Source organism: Cupressus sempervirens, chromosome 3, assembly GCF_028749045.1.
Source record: "Cupressus sempervirens isolate cs-2001-9-10 chromosome 3, ASM2874904v1, whole genome shotgun sequence".
Lineage (NCBI taxonomy): Eukaryota > Viridiplantae > Streptophyta > Pinopsida > Cupressales > Cupressaceae > Cupressus > Cupressus sempervirens.
This window is the reverse complement of record NC_143120.1, coordinates 702,108,073-702,125,931: the sequence shown is the minus strand read 5'-3', so window position 1 is coordinate 702,125,931 and position 17,859 is coordinate 702,108,073. Positions and strand designations below refer to the sequence as shown.

Below are 17,859 nucleotides of genomic sequence, written 5' to 3'. Positions count from 1 at the left end.
AAGTCTCAGCCTATAAATAGGCTGGACTAATAAACTCAGCGAATGAAGAATCAACACAAATATTATAGGTAGCCTAAAAGCTTCACTCCAACGTAAGTAGCACAAAACCCGCTCTAGGTGCACTCTATCCATAGTGATGGAGCACGCTTACGTGGTGCAACATTCGTTCACAAATGTTTTGCCTTTTATCAATAGATATGCCACGCCCTTGGGTGCCTACTCTGCAGGCAGTGTACGTGAATCTTCTCTGCAGTTTTATCCCCAAAACACAATCATTCGGTTGGGTAGTCCGTGGCAAGTGCAGGCATGGCCCAGGCCGCAACGTGCAGCGCGCATTGTTCAATTCCCGGCAGACTCAATCTCAACTCCCGTGCATTGCCCAGAAGCACAGCCTTGAATTACCGCAAAACATTTCATAAGAACAGATTGATCAGCGTGAGAGTCAGTGCGCAGGCTGAAGATTGTAATGAAGAAGACTGCGCCCCAGAAAAAGAGGTAACCAAATCTTTGCCCAGTGAATTATTGTTTTGTGAAACTTTTGACAAATTTTTAAACTTAAAATATTTGGGTTTTTGTTGATCATTTATGGTTGCAAGAGATGGGTTCATGGATACTATTCCTCTGAAATATAGGTTTATTTAAATCGGGTCGAAACAAGACAGTTAAATCTCAATGAATCATCATATGATTATTCTATTTAGTAATTGGATTTGTTAAATTACATTAAAACATGAAGTAATACAGCAGGAGCAATGCAGTTACAATATGTGTAAAGTGTCCTTATCACTTGTGTAAGTATTCTGGCCAGGCTAAAGTCTCATGTTAGGTTTAGTTTTAGGTAACAATAATCCAGGTTGGTAATTTAAAAAAAAATGAAAAAGACAGGTGGGTTGCCCTGTCGGATGCTGATGATAAAAGTAGTTAATTATTGATGAAGCAACTATTCTCTAGATTTTTTGTAAAAAATATGTAAACATGTTCGATTGACTGAAGGAAAGCAGAATTATGTGTTGTAGATGCAAATGCCCTAGAACATTGTCTCAAATGAAACGGGAGCCCATGAATTTATCATGACCCACATGTAGAGTTGTCTGGTCTAAATACTATTAGTATCTTTACGGAAAAAAAGCAGAGCTTTGCACTGCAGAGCATAAATCCCCACATCTTAAATCTGCGAGAAAGTCATCAATATTATTGATAAAAGTCCATCCTGATCAAAGAGTAGCAATCTGTAGATAATCTATATTTTTCATTCCATCTTGTATTCTCTAGAAATCAAATTTATAAAGTCTTTTGACTTCTCAAATTAATGCACAGATCTTTTAAACTTTCACCTTCTTCTATCTTTTAATCTATATTTTTCATTCCATCTTGTATTCTCTAGAAATCAAATTTATAGTCTTTTGAATTCTCAAATTAATGCACAGATCTTTTAAACTTACTATTTTTGAAACTTTCACCTTCTTCATTAATTTTATTCATTAAAAAGTGGTACAAGCCATAGATGAGGTTCTTCCCATCAACTTCCTTCAAGTGCTGTTTCTCATCTTTAAAAAGAGTAAGAACACTCTACCATCACCCACTTAAAAAAAACTTTTCAACTTGTTGTGAAGGTGGAAACTAAGCAAGGGACCCCAAAGTACTCATCATTTACGGAGAGATTATCCTTGTCTTATGCCTGTATTACAAATGTCACAAGATGCTCACACACCAATAAAGAGTTGGTATTTGTAATAACATCTGTAGGTCATTGGCTCAAATCCTTATAAATTTTTTTGTGATCACTGTAATTCTAACACTTTCTTCACCCAGTTACTAATATATTCTAACAATTTCTTCACCCAGTTCACTAAATATTCTCTCACTTTCTTCACCCAGTTCTGTGGGCAAGGTGAGAGCACATGGAGACTTAAGGATAGAGAAATTACATGAAAAATATTAGCAGCTTGTTGTTCAATCTATTATTAATGCAAATCATAGAATTCATCAAGCCAAAGTGGTTCATAGTGAATGCAAATTCAGATCAAGTGAAACAGATTGAATGCAAACAGAATTGTGTCAATGCCAAAATGGTAGACTAATTCACTTAATTCTGATACATGCCATGCAAGGGGGAAAATGTAGTGAAAATTAAAATAGGATCCAATTGGTAACTGACCGGGATCATAACAGTCAGGTATAGTGGTCTGGCGGTCAACCATCCAAAATCTATAGTAATAAAATAAGTAGCTACTGGTGATAAACCATCCAGTGTTACAATTGTGAATGATATGAACAAATCCAGAACAGGTGTAATGTTAAATAATAATCCAGTATTTTGCATATTGGCATTTCATCAAACAGTTGATATGGAATCTAAAGAAGTCGTAAAATACTAAATACCTAATTATGCTGATATGTTTGAGAGAATTTTTGAATGATGAATTGTTTCTACAATTTGTTCCCCAGTCCACCAAAATTCTGCTATTGAAATCTTCAAGTACTAAATTCGAATATCATGCTGAATAACTCAAGGGCTATAACTCAAATTGTTTTTAAAGTGAAATGAAAACAAGAAGAAGAACCTGAATGATAATCATGCCCAGCACATAAGAATGGTATGCAAAGTTAATGCCATAAGTCATAAATAAACAGTCGATCAAATGGATTTGTTTTATTAACATATAAAAAAATCAAAATCCTTCTTAAATAAATGCGCCTTACTTGGTTAAAGGGTAGCCTTAACCACATTAGACAAATTGGTTTTGCTTTTTGAAGACATCTTTCTTAAAATATGTGACATGTTAGCTGATAAACAATCAGTGAGTATTTTGGTCAATGTTGGAAAAGGTAGTGGCCTTGGATAGGAATATGGTGGGTTCCACGTCAGCAGATGAGATGATACCACATTAGAAGAATGTTTTCCTGGCGGTAGAAAATTAGGCAGCATACCTTAAATATCTTGCCAATGAATACAGTGCCCATGTTCAAGTATGATAGCCAATAAAATCATGGAAAATATTACGAGGAAAGTAGTTTCCAATCTCGGATTCAAAGTACAACACCATCAGAAATTTAAACTTGGACAGCAACAAATATTTATATTGGCAATGTCGTTACAATATAAATCGATCTCAGAAAATAATCATAAAGAATATAGTATAACTTTATAATCTTGCAAAAACAATAATATGATTTATTTCTAAACAATCTTATTATTTCCATTAAATTTCATTTATCATAACATTTAGCATATTACTGAATTAGTTTTACCAACTCTAGATAAATTGAAAAATACTACAATCAACATCCTACTGAAATATCAGAAAACTCACAACCCTGAAAACTAATTTAATGGATACCGATAAAAATATTTTTGTATTTTCAAAATAATCCATGCAATTGAGATATATGCAAATATGCAAATGTTAATTGATAACTTATGAGAGTCAAAGAGACATGTCTCCAGGAGACATGCCTCTTAATATCATATACATATGCATTGAGAAGGTAACTTGAAACACACATAAAATCTATGAGTGCTATTACAAGTTACAGCATATCCAAAACCTGGGAGTTTAACATGGTATTAGAGCAGGCGACCCCTAGGCCTGTTAGTAAGTTCAATAATTTGATATGAAAAATCATGTATCCAACATATTATCGTATTTGGAGTCTGAAAAATTTAGGGTTAAAAATGTGACGTTGTGTATGGGTTTCACTAAATGAAGTATTGCAAAGAGCGGCCTAAAGTCTAAGATGCACGGTGTGAGGTCCGCATCGATCACAGTGAGAACAGTGCAATCGATGACCGATGAAAAGGCCATACAAGGGTGTGGTATAGTAAGAAATGTCACTGTGGACTGTATCAAGAAATATCGCAATGAGGCACTAAGGGAAGCTCCTATAATAATTTATATTGCTTACCACCAGAGTATCAAAAAGCACTAAGAATCCCATAGCGAAAGGCGTTGACCAAAATAATGAATCAAAATTTGCCCGTATTTTGCAACAAAATGCAACTGAAGATTCCAAATATATTATTGTAGGCACCATAGTAATGAGACTTTGCAGATGTGGACAAGTGAAAGGTCAAAGCTGCCCAAGAGCCTTGAAGGATACAAAAACATTAAACAAAAAGAAGAAGTCGTGCAACCTAAATTAGGGAACCAAAATGATCTTCAACTGTTATAGAATAGTGCAGATTCATACTTGATAAGATATTAACATCTGATGAATTTGGAAAAAGTATATATGTAGTATAAAAATGTCTGAGCACTGGTTGTGACATTTGAACATGTTAAATGTGGACGTGACCACCAGGAGCACCAATGCATTTCTTTATGGTACCCTAATTTTATTTGCCCAGCATGTTGACTTCCCAACAATATTTGAAATGCAGTCAACATTGCGCTATAAAAATCTACGGATGTCTCTTGGTGTAGTTTGTCACTTTGGATATGCCTTACTAAGTAGTAAAGAGGGGTATATTGTATATGTTGAAGTGACTCAGTTTTATGTCACCATCAAATTAACAATCATCGGATTAAGTCTTGTGTATGTGAGCGACGACCATGCTTGTGTAATTTGACCTTACAGTTTGGTTGGCTTTCAGGATTTATTATTTTGGCCCGACATGGATCCTTCTTTACTTAATATGGATTTGGGATTGAGAGTTGATTGTATTGATGACTATTGACATGGATAGATTTCAGAGACATAAAGTATGTAGGCACATCTGGACATAGGGTCCTAGAAGATCTGAGTTGACATATTTCTTCAATGGGAGTGTTTGACTGTCTGAAGGCTTGCTACAATCTATAATCTCTTCTGATTCCAATCATGCTGAGTTATAAATGGAATGGTTGATCAACCATCCAGAAAAGGCTTTACAATTAAATGTTGAACTTGCATAAGCATTTTCTTTATCATTGGGGAACTCAGACTCTTCATTAATAGAGGATATTGATACATAAAATAATTCTAGATGAGATATTATTCAGACACAGACACATGAAATAATTATTGGAGGCATCGGGTCTTCCAAACATTAGCTTACACTGCTTACATAATTTCTATCATGGACTCTCTATATTGGCGTTACTACTTGATGGTTAAGAGTTAAGAGATCATCGTGAAAACTATTTGTTCTTTCGACAATATTCTTCTAATTTTACTACTGTATGAAGATTCGGTTTGGAGCAGGACAATATAAAATGAGTTAAAATTCATTTGAATAACATAGGCATGTGAGAATGATAGCATGAATAAATCGTCATCAACATTGCATTGAAGAAGGTTGTTGATTAAAGTCATTGGAGTTGTGAACCATATGGGATATCTTTCACAAATTTGTGAACTGATCATTGATATTCGGCATTGAATGGAGGCAATTGGTGGTTTGTTTTACTCTTTGTGTTTGGGGCTGCAAATATTTTGAGCAGGGTTTGTGTGTGGATATTTTTATTTGAAGCATATTAGACAGGCTCAGTGGCGGTTCTTATGTAGTGTCAAGATTATTGTCCTAGATCTGATAATCTTTCAACATCTTTGACAGTACAAATGTTATATTAAGAGCTAGAAGGTGACTCTTGATCTGTGGTAGTTGTCTCTAGAACAACGTGATTTTCCTTGTAGGTGGTGAATTTTATTGATGTTGTAGTTCCTTCAGTCAAGATGCATTAAATTCTTTCCAATCTCAAAGGATATTAAGATTTAATTTGAGGATTTAGTGACCATTACTAAAGATTCATTTTCATGATCCAAGCAAACATTTGGGAAGGAAGAAAGAAGCAAGTTGCATCAGGAAGGATGTTAATGAGCATCTTGAGATAAGGATGATTCTTTGTAAAGAAGAAAAAGAACAGAAATAAGTTTTCCATAATTGATATGATACAAAAACAATATAAGAGTGAGAATTTTACATTATGGGGGGAATAATAACCAATGTTCTATTCCCATTTGAACCATCTTTAGAAGGGAGATGTTAGAGAAGAGACACCATCCAAGTTCCAATTTGAACCATCCTTAGAGGGGAGATGATTAAAGGGGGAGATGTCTCTCAAACAATCTGAAAGTATGTTTACTTCACAACTAAAGTCTTATAGAAACCTTCATAATGAGAGATGGGAGCACAAATGATGTACTCAAATTAGTTGACAAATGCTTATATGGAAGGCGTTTTTCGATGGACCTTCATCGGAAAAACTTGTATTAATGATGTTGATGTGCAAATAAGTACTTATTATTCTTGACTATGACATGTATCTACTCATTGTAGTCTCTCTCTTATTTGTATTTCTATACACACTATAAGATCTATTTACCTTGATCTAGTCCTTTATCTTCAGGGATGTACTTGTAGGAAAAACAAAATCGCACATTAGGCATGCTACCAAATATAGTGCAGGATTCACTCTTATATTATTAGTTCCAAAGAAGTTTTTATCTAGAATTCATTAGTCATTTGATGATCATGCTATATAAATTGAGGCTCTTGAAGCAAATATCTTTGATGATTGAGATAATGAGTATCCTTCTATATCAAGGAGCTTGACATTTCATGAGAGGCAACCTTGGAAAGAGAGGGAGTAGACAAAGGATATGTTTCAGTTGACATTTGAGGATCTTTATCATATTTATTTAGAGGGAATAAAACATGTTAAGATGGTTTCTCTAGTGATTAGATGGATACTTGGGAATACTATTCATTTAAAGTACATTATTACTAAAGATCTGACAACTGATATTTTCTCCAGGTCTTCTGTCAAAGTGAAGTTTGTACTTTATTGAAGACAAGCTTGAAGTAATAGATCAGAGCCTTATTGAGAGGGAGACTCAACATCAATGATTACCTAAGATGTATTATAATACATCCGTCTCTATGGGAGAGAAGTTTGAGGTGAAAACCCTTATTCCCTGATATGGTTCACGGTGGATGTCATGACAACACCACAAGACAATATTCGTGGTGACTCCATGTAAAATTTTGATGTCACGTGTGTATGGGCCTACCCCCTCTATGTGCATCATGAGGAAGTGACAACTTCCAAATGATTGTCACTTGTATTTGAAGAAGTTATTGAAAAGTGACAATCTTACAATAACTTAAGTTTTTCTATTGTGATAGACATTTACAATTTCTAAGCAAATCATGATAGATTATATCTTGTAAATCCACAACTAAGTGATAGATGTCATAACATTGACGGTCTATGATATGTTTATATAGATGTCATATGTACTTGGTGAATATCACGTGACATGGTATTCAAGAGGCCATTACCCTTGTAACCATTAGAGTACTTAGTGAATATCATATGAATTGATATTCAGGAGGCCATTGCTCAGAGTACTTGGTGAATATCACGTGTTGATATTCAGGAGGCCATTGCTTAGAGTACTTGGTGAATATCATGTGTTGATATTCTGGAGGCTATTACTCATGATATCTTAAACGATATCAAAATGGTGGACATCTTCAAATCAAAGATATTCTTAAATTCAGCCATTCCTGATATTACATTGAGGTAATATCTATTCATATGTTTATCCTTCCTAACTAAGAGGGATTGTTGATGTTAGTGTAGTTTCAGCTGGATAAAACTCAGTGAAGATATATATACTTCAACTAATTTAATATATTAATATATGTATGAAACTTATTTATTACATTCTTAATCATGATAATAGGCAAATGTTATTGATAACTAATGAGAGTCAAAAGAGACATGTCTCTACGCAAACATGCCTCTTAATATAATATACATATGCATTGAGAAGATAACTTGAAACAGACATAAAATCTGCAAGTGCTAGTACAAGTTACAACATATCAAAAACCTGGGATTTTTACACCATTAAATGAACAATCTTTTAAACAATCAAAATCAACTTCCTTTATTTCTTCAACTGAGGTAGCTCAACTAATGGAATGAAACAATGATTAGTTGCCTTATTGAGGTGAGAAAGATCAAACAAATTATATACCCTACTCTATTCTTGCAGGAGTCTTTTTTCATGCTTAGTAGATCTTTTTCCATTTCTCTATTTTTTGAACTTTGACATATGGCTTTTTAGATGTGTTGGAAATCTTATTTATTCAGCTTGCATAAATATCGTGTACAGACCAAAACAGCAATATAGATGATCACAAAAGGTTTGAAGTATGACTCAATATTAGCAATGAAAAGGTCTCAGTTCAAGACATGGAACAATATGAATTTCTTATGGGTACAATGAAATTGTTGAAAAGCCTATTCTAAGAAAGGAACGAAAAATAAAGATGAAAAATAAGGTTGGCACATGAGGTTCTTCACATGTGAGAAGTGCATCTTGTTGATGTGACACTAGTACTACAAATCTTGTTGCAAAAATGATATTAAAGTGAGGCCAAAGAAGCTCTCAACAATGATAATAAGTTATAACGGACATGGGGTGGTCTCACAGAGGACAAACTATGATCAAGCTTATGGCAATAGAGGGATTTTTGCCACAATAAAAATTCTCCTCCAAACAAGAGAAGCTAATTGAGTGCTTGAAGACACAACTACACATTCAACAAAGCCACACCAGCAGTAAGAAGACACTCCAATCCCTCCATTGAATCAACTTGGTCACTAATCAAGTCAAGGAAACATGACCAATCCACATCCAATTTTTCTTAGCAATCGTCTATTTCATTAATTCTACAAAAGAACATCATCAAACATATCACATGAAGACATCTTACTAAGCCATCAAATAATCACTATAAAATCCCCTTCTACAATCAAGTGGTTAGACCTAGCAGAGGCAGCCTAAGAAAGATCTCAATGATTGTCACTCCCTCCGTGCCTTTTTCAGAATGAAATCACCATGAGAGGAAGTCCTCTCCTCTCCACAAAAGTGTTAGAAGAGTCTTGGAGAACAAACCCAACCTCCAAAAGCCTTGGGTTACCCCTCAAAGCTCCATCAATGTTATGATGCTTCAAAACCCTAGGGGATTTCAGCCCTTTGGTTTTTTTAGCAGCCAAGTGTTTGTCTAGTACCCTTTTAACTTGAAAGTCGAAACAAATTTAGAAATCAGTTGTTTGATGCAAAAACTTTATAATTGAAAAGATGAATGATCAATGTTTTATGGGAATTGGGAGCATACCTCAAGAACTTGTTATTGCAGGTGTTCTCCCTCTTCCCCCTTGATCTCCTTTCCTTTCTCTTTCCTCTTTTCCTCTTCTTGATTTCTCTCCTAATCCTTCAATGACTTCAAAGGATCATGGGATATGATTTTAAAGTTTATCCTTTACTTTTTGGGGGTTTGGTGGGACCCCTTTTAGGTCTAGGTTTAATGTAGGACCTCTTCACTTTTTCGTTTTTTAAATATTTAACTTAATTGTTTTTTTTTCTTTTAGGGGCACCATGGGTTGAGGGATATTTGGATGCCCTTGGGGCCTTTCCTCTGACATGAAGATGTTATCTCTTTATCCTACTACCTTTAGGATGTCTCAAGACACTAGGCCTAGGGCTGGGATGCATCCTTGTAGACCCGTACATGTATTCATCCGCAAAGCAATCAAATATTTGTTAATTTTTAGTTTGATGTTTTTAGGAGCCTTAAGCATTTTCTCCTTTGGGGATCATTCAAGTTCTGAATCAAGCAAAGGTCCTGGAGGGAAGGATACAACCAAGCAAATTATGTATCCTTATGGCTCTACTTATAGTGATGAATATTGAAAATAAAAAATAGTATTCAGTCAGAAATCATCACGCTACAAATAAAATCAATGCAAGAAACCAGTAGCCACTCCCTTGTTGATCTGTTTGTTCAGCTTCAAGTGCCAAGTACATTGGTAAGCTAAACCTTACATTTTGATATCATCAAGTCTGTGTGGCCCTCTTGAAAGACAATTTTCCAATGCAAAGTTTGCCCTTTAAAAGGGGTTAGTCATGCCTTCAGCCTTCACCAATGCATTTGTAGTTTTTATGAACAAATCTTCTATATAAATTCTTTGAAAAGTCCTATACATTCGTCATCAATGATGTTTGCCAGCTACATTTCAAAAATATTTCGTAGACTGATCAGACGATACCTAGTTCTAGCACAAGACCTGGGGTTAACTGCCTTGCCCATAAGTAGCTAGTTCTTGTTCTCCTTCCCCAACAAGCTGAATGACCTTTTGAGTAAACCTCATGCAAGTACTTTGAACGCATAATTGAGAGTATGGACCACATGTAAATCCAGTGGTCTTTTGAGCAAGCCTCATTTAAGACTTGACATTCCTAATGGAGAGTATGTAATACATGGTATTTCTAAATAATTTAATCAAGTCAAGGACCTGCATGAGTGGCTCACTCCATACACCATTTCAGATCTATAGAGTTTTCTAAGCCTTAAGAATTTTCATTCACTATTACTCAAATGCTGCCCACAGTCTTTATCAGCTACTAGTAAAAACTAAAAAGACTATCAACTGGAATCCACATTTCATTATAGCATTCAGCTGTTTGGAAGTGGATTGTTTATGTGCATGCCCTCCTATAGTTGCAATGATCATTTGAGCTAGAGATTGATGGGCCCCAGTATGCCATAAGCCCAATGCTTAATAAGCATGGAAGGATCCTTTATTTTATCATTAAGAATTTTCATCTACAGCCAAGCTCTATTATGGCTAGTATGATAAGGAATTCTAGCATCATCATTTTCTCTAGTTATATTCATTCTGCACATTGATTAACTTCTAATTTAATTCTCAGGCTCTCAATCTAATCCTCATGAACATCAGCATTTGTAGTGGTCATCTCACAATGCCTCTTTTCATTTAGAATTGAGGTTTAAGAGAATGGCGCCAAACATGGGGGATCTATATAGTCATCCTTGTTCGCTTGCACTTATCATTTTGGAAAGCTATGTGTGTGGCGAATGATGAGTCATAAGTTCACTCCATACATATGAACTTTGCAGAAACCCATGATTATGAATCTGATACCTTTTTTGTACTACAATTTTCTAAACGGACTATATCAGTTCTCCCTGCTTTGTTCTCTTACGGAAATGGATTGTAGACTCTGTCTGCTAGGTCTGCACTCGGGATAATTTTCCATTGGCAAAGCAGTATTGGTTTAATGCCTCCATTTGTCGGCCCATGTCTACCTGGGCTAACCAGTTCTATTTGTGGGAAGGTCCATTCCAACGTTGTCTACTTCTTGGCTGGCTTGCCTGCAAACTGCGTTATCTTTTGCAGTAATGTGGTGAGCAAGAAAGTGGCTTTCTTTAATCAGGCAGATAGGCAATGTTCGTTGTTTGGAGTGTAATATTGATTGGAGGCTCTCATTTCCATAGCAGATCTGTGAGTGCCTGGGTGGATTCTCATGCATATCTGCACAAGCTCTCCAGTTGCATACGCAAGCTTTCTCCACTTTGCAGACTTATTTTAGGGTAGACTTTATAATACTTCAAAGTCTTATATCAAATATTTCCTTTTAGGGTTACATGCTCCTTACTTGATTGTGCAGAGAGCTTTTCTGCTCCTTATATGCATTAGTGCTCCTTCATTAGAATGTGTGTCGTGAATAATACTCACAGTGGTGGGTGAGTAAAGCGTTGAGGAATATTGTGTGTCACAGGCTACCCACCACATTCTTGTAATAAAAATATACTCTTCTCTAAGAGCTCTACAAATTTTTAGCCACTGTATGGGTGATTTTTTGGGCCCTCACTAGTGACTCTTAGAGGCTTCTTTTTCTTTATCACATAACTTATGCAAACGAGGTGATTTTTGACAAACCAGATGTTGCAGGAAAGCTGCTTCTACGGCTACACTGTGGACCAGATATTTTCTAAATACTTTGCTATCTTTTGACATTTTTATTAGCTTGAAGTTGCATGTTGCATTTGTTGCTTCTATCTGGTGTTATTCGGCAAAATTAGTGCCGGGAATAGCAAATTCTGGTTTTATCCATTTTGGCGGGGTGTAAGAAGTACATTGGTCTTTTTGTGTTCACTTGTCCATATTGTTAGAGTCAAGGATTGAATTTATCATTCCAGACAATTGTCACTCATGGAAGCTTAAGATTTCATAGTTGTTGGAATCTTGGGGTCTTTGGCAAATGTTGGATTAAAGACCAACCTGAGTTTACTTAGGCATTTTTCGTAGTTTGTTCATTAAAACAAAATGATGAAGTGAAAAAACTCATAGGTCTCCATGTTCTTGATAATTTATTGTTTCATATTGCAGAGCATAAGATACCTAAAGAGGTGTGGGACACGCTTGCTGAGTTGTATGGTAAAGTCAATGAGTTCAGGATCTTGTAGCTTGAAGCAGATCTCACTTCTCTTTCTTTAGATGCATTTGCCACTATTTAGGATTTCCTTGTGCAGTTTAAATTGATTTTGTCACATTTGAAAGGATGTGATCATGCCAAAGATGATAAAGAGTGTATCTTCTTGATCATATCTAAGCTTAGAGGTGCTTTTCATGTATTTGATTCTACCTTTCATTCTATTGTGGATGCTATTGGAGAAGATCTTAAGATGCCTTCTTCTGAAGTGTTTTGTGATCATCTAACTAGAGAGTAGGTCAAGTTGGTTTAGATTGATGCTCTTTTTAAGAGCCATGCTTTGATGGCTTAATCTTCCCAGGGCAATGGTAATAATAAGAAGCCCAAGAAAATTTTTCCTATAGATGGCAAGCCTCCAAGCCTAAGGCAAAGAATGATTAGAAAACTAATTCTCCTCCTCCTAACTCACGAAAGTCATTCTCCAAGTCTAAGGAGGAGAATTCGTCCTTTTGTGGGAAATCGGTAGGTATAATGATGCATGATGTTTTGTGAGTTTAGCAGCATTGGAGGAAGCTATGAGGAAGCGTAATATTGCCATGTCTTATTATTCTTCCTCGGGAGAAGGGAAGACATTTTTAGCTAGGGAATTGTCCCAATCAATAATAGTTGGATTCTTAATTCAGGTGCTTCACATTACATGACTCATATCGTGGATCTTCTTGATTCATTTCCAAAAGTAGTACTTTTCACATTGCTATTGGGAACTCTTTGTGGATTCAAATTTTAGCGGCAGGCTTAGTTCAAATGTAGGATGGTTGCATTGATGATATTCTCCTTGTTCCTGATACTTATTAGACTTTTTATCATGGTGATGGAGGAATGGTTCTCTCTCAATGATGTGACTATTCAAGAGTTATATGATCTTGAGAAGGTTGTTATAGGCACAGTTGATCATGTGGCCCATTTGTATAGGTTTGATGGATTTGAGTTTTTATTAGGGTCATTGCTTTTTGACTCATTGACGAAAGCAATTTTGACACTTGAGTTACAAATGTCTCTTGTAGATGAGCATACAAAGTGTGGTGATTGTTCTTCCTTAGATTTCTTGTTCATAGGGAGTTTGACAAGCTTGTGTACTTCGATGGAAAAATTGTCATTGATGTCAAAGATGAAATGTTGTCATTGATGTCAAAATCAAAGATATGACTAGAAGATGCATATACATTCAATATACATAAATATGAAATATATATATTTCATTGTCCTTGAAAATATATATAGAAAGTTGATATATAAAGAACACAAAAGCAAAGAATGGTTAGCTACACTTGGTGACATGAAAGTTCATTTTAGAAGATTTGAAGATGTTGAACAGCTACAACCCTAATGAATGACGATGACAACAATAATACTGAGACTCAATTTAAGAATTATCAGTGGCCATATAAAAATCAGATAGTAAGAGTGATATATTAAACATTACGTTAAGGAAATTCATATGTGCCTAATCTCATACTATGTCATGACTGGATGTGGAAGCCATGACTCAGGTATCGTGTATATGTATCAGACCAACAGAGGGATTATCCATGTCAACGAAGGTCAGAAAATAAAAAGAAAAACATCATATGCAGTAGTGTCTTCAGAATTGATGAACTGGAGATGTGTTTCTTGCATTGATTTGTTTTTAAAAGCAGTGACAACCACTAATATGAAACGACAGCATGTTTATACAAATAGAAAGAGATGAACAGCAGCAACAACATTCCCGTAAGGAGTCAAATGCACAAGAACAAGATCAAAGTCAAAATATATGAAGCCCGATAACTGTTGAATTAAATGCCTATGTTATTGAGGATCAACAAATTTAGAAGATGACCAGTTTAGAGGGATCAATATAAAAATATCAAGCATCGAATATCGTGAGTCAATAGATATAGACAGTGATGAGAAATGGCAGAAATATTCAGAGTACATACAACATAGCAGTCTAAGACTTACTCCAGCACCAAAATGATGACAGATATTAAAAAATTATATTTTGTTCATGCCATTCGAATAGAATGAAGTATATATGAACAGAGATGTAGAAGATTGTGAGACGGCAATGGAAAATTAAGCAACTAATACAGATTTGAGGGAACCTTCAAAGAAGCAAGTATCTTCAAAAGGAGCCACACAGCTAAGAGACAGAGTATCTCTGCATTAGTTCATTGTAAAAAATCAGCAGGCATATTTATACGGAAGAGGAACATTTATAAGGCCAGTGTATACAGCGATACTATCATTACTGTGAAGACACAAATCATTATAAAGATCAATTTATTGTTTTCAATGTATAAACAGTCAGAGACATTTCATTCAAAAATAACTCCAGCGCTAATATTGAATAAAGATGGAAGTTGAATATGCACAGCATTTTATGTGAAGCCACGATGATTGGAAGCCAATTGGCAATGAGTTTGCAGAGTAAATATGTGCCAAATGTCATTAGTGAACCTACAGGGTGAAAAGTAAAGGATAAGAAGCTTTGGGAATTCACTAGGAGGATTCCATGTCAGATGTTTAAAGGAGATTGATCTATGTGTTTGCTTCAGTACGTTACAGAATATAATATTCCTATAGTGTGAATTGCAGCAGCAACTTTTGGGACACAGGAAGATACCTAAGCATGTATCCAAAGATAAAGCAGCATTTTTATAACCAAGTTTGATAAGTGTTTTAAAAGAACAAAGCACAATATAATTGAACTTACATAAATGTGATTACTATAAGATTAAAAAAAATAAGATATATTATTTAGAAAAGTCATATCCTTTCATAAATGAAAGGGCGCATTATTTCTGCTTCCAAAGATATAAATATGAATTATATAATTTGGAAAATAGTTGTGGGCAGAGAATTAAAATAAGAAAGTGTGTAAGATCAGAGTTATGGAGAATCATGCAGAAGAGAGAAAGAGGATAGAGCAGATTGGTGAAGGTAAAAAAAAATAGAATCTATCTATATTCTTATTTCTGACCTATATGTATGTATATTGAAAGTTAGAATTATAAAAGATAAATTAAATAGGGAAGATTTCTGCACTCTCAAAGGGAATATAAAGAAGAATATTTTACAGATACGAGTGTGGATTTAAAATAGATAAAAATATTAAATTGAATAAAAGAGTTTCTGAAATAAGTGTATCCATCATCAGCTGAGTAGAGCAACAGTGTCAAGATCAGTTGAGCAGAGCAATAGTGTCAAGGTGGAGAAGAAGTCTGTGCGCAGTTTGTCGGTGCTCATAAAGACACTAGTGGGGGTTGGTGCTTCCAGTAGGTCAGAGCCTGGGAAGGGTGGGAGTTAGACTTCCAGTGAGCTGGTGCTCATAAACGTAGGGGTTGGAGCCTCTAGTAGGTTGAAGCCTACAAATCATTGTAAAAGAACAAGTTTATATAAAAGCATTTATTTGCTGTGGTTTTCTCTGGCATTGGGTTTCCACGTAAATCTTGTGTCATTGTGTTCATGTGTGTAACTATTGATTTCAGCATTTAAGGTTATTAAAGCAATTGTTTGGATAAAAAGTTATAAATTGAAAAAGTTGTTATTATATTGATTCACCCCCCCTCTCAATATAATCGTGTGCTCTTCAATTGGTATAAGAGCCAATTCCTTCAATAAAGCTAATGGCTTGAAGGTAGATCTATTGAGCACACATGGGAAAAAGGAAAGGAAATAAGAGAAAAGGAAATTTGAAGAAGCTTATTAATAACAATGCATCAACTAATAGAGATGAAGTGATTGATAATGAATTCTTTGAAAAAGGAGCTGACTCTATATTCAGTGATGATTGTATTGATATTATAGAATCAATCATATGTGGGTATATGGAAGTTAACTTATGTGATGAGGTGGCACTTTGAATACTTACAGCAATAGAACATGATGATGTGACAAATCATGACGACCTTGTGAATGATGGAATACAGATGATTAAAAAGGAAGACAATAGAAACAACAAATCAGATTTAAAAGAAGTCCCGGATGTTGGAAAACTCAAAGAAGGATATACTACATACATGAAAGATGAAGAAGAGGCATAGATTGAGGAAGATGATGTTGATTTCATGGAGGAATCTCACTATGCTTACAAACAGAATGGAAAGCTTAAGAAAGAAATGCGAAACAGAAATCAGAAATTCAAGAATTATATAAATCCCAAAAGGAATCAAGCAAAGTAATTGAAAATTTGAAAGAACAACTAGAAGAAATGATTTCAGGATGAGATTATGAGAAAGTTAAATGCTAAAGAAACGAATTATGCCAAATTAGAGGAAGAAGTCACCCTGTTGAAAAGTGATTTAGAGAAAACCACTATCAAATCGAATACCAGTCTTAAGTTTGAAAATAGTTCTGAAATATTGAGTAATATCATTGATAGCCAAATGCCATCTTCCAACAAGACAGGAGTAGGTTATGAAAGATGTTCAAAGCATCATGATTGCACATTCAAAGGCTTCATCAAAGAAGGAAGTAGCATGGAAGATTCATCTAAGAAAGAGGAAGAACTTGAAAGATATGTTGAAGTGGCGATAAATCCTATCAGAGACAAAGATAGAAAGAAGGATCAAAAGTCAAGCACATCTTCAAAGGATAAGGAAAGAATCAGAAAAGATTTCCCTCCTAGACAAGAACGTACATTAAAACTCCAACGTGACTTCTATGGATATTGCCACTCATGCAATTATTTCAGTCAAAGAGTGAGAGAATGTAGAACATGAAATAGATGGACAAATAGAAATCATTATGGGCACTTAGTGCAGCATTATAGATGCAGGTACATATAATCACATGAAGCATACAAGAGAAATTATACAAATATCAAACAAAAAGGAACTATGCTTGTATGGAGAAAAAAACCTGACAAAGAAAAAGAAGAGAATGAATCCGTATGGACTTAGAGGAAAAATAATCCTAAGGGAAGAACTGCAAAAGTACGGAGAAAGAAGATAACCAAAGGAGGAGGAGAAACAAATGCAAGTGCAACTTGCAGTTCATACACTTCCTAGTTTTGAGAGAAGCATAAATTCAGGGGGAGATACAAATGAGAGTATTTATTAGTCCCTTGGAGAAAAGAGTGATATAAGTTTATCACGTGAAGAAGATGGATAGTTGATTGTATTGATGTCAAAGTCTTGAGAAAGATCGTCATAGGAGCAGATGCCTGAAATGACAGCTTTGAGTAAGTAAGAGTATAATAGAGAATTCTTCTCAGGGGACTAAAGAACATTCATAGGGGGAGCTACATATCTACATACATGTGATGACTAACTTGCACATAGAAGGTTGATAATCATCCCTTTGCCATTGATGTCAAAGGGGGAGTGAGAAAGAGGATGAGAACTAGAAGAGGTGGGAAAGTATTGCCATCAATGACAAAGGGGGAGATTGATGGAAAAATTGTCATTGATGTCAAAGATGAAACATTGTCATTGATGTCAAAAGCAAAGATCTGACTAAAAGATGCATATACATTGAATATACATAAATATGAAATTTATATATACTTCATTGTCCTTGAAAACATATATAGAAGGTTGATGTATAAAGAACACAAAATTAAAGAATGGTTAGCTACACTCG

At 35.0% G+C, this 17,859-nt stretch overlaps 1 protein-coding gene across 1 annotated transcript in view; it reads left to right on the top strand.

The window, feature by feature from the left end:
- Nucleotides 1–218: 218 nt before the first annotated feature.
- Nucleotides 219–17,859, top strand: part of LOC149568691 (proline-rich family protein) — a 47,538-nt gene continuing 29,897 nt past the window's right edge. Inside the window, exon 1 of the mRNA XM_089821581.1 lies at nucleotides 219–495. Within this exon, the coding sequence (XP_089677707.1) occupies nucleotides 307–495 (189 nt within the window). The 5' untranslated portion in view covers nucleotides 219–306. The remainder of the gene's footprint in view (nucleotides 496–17,859) is intronic.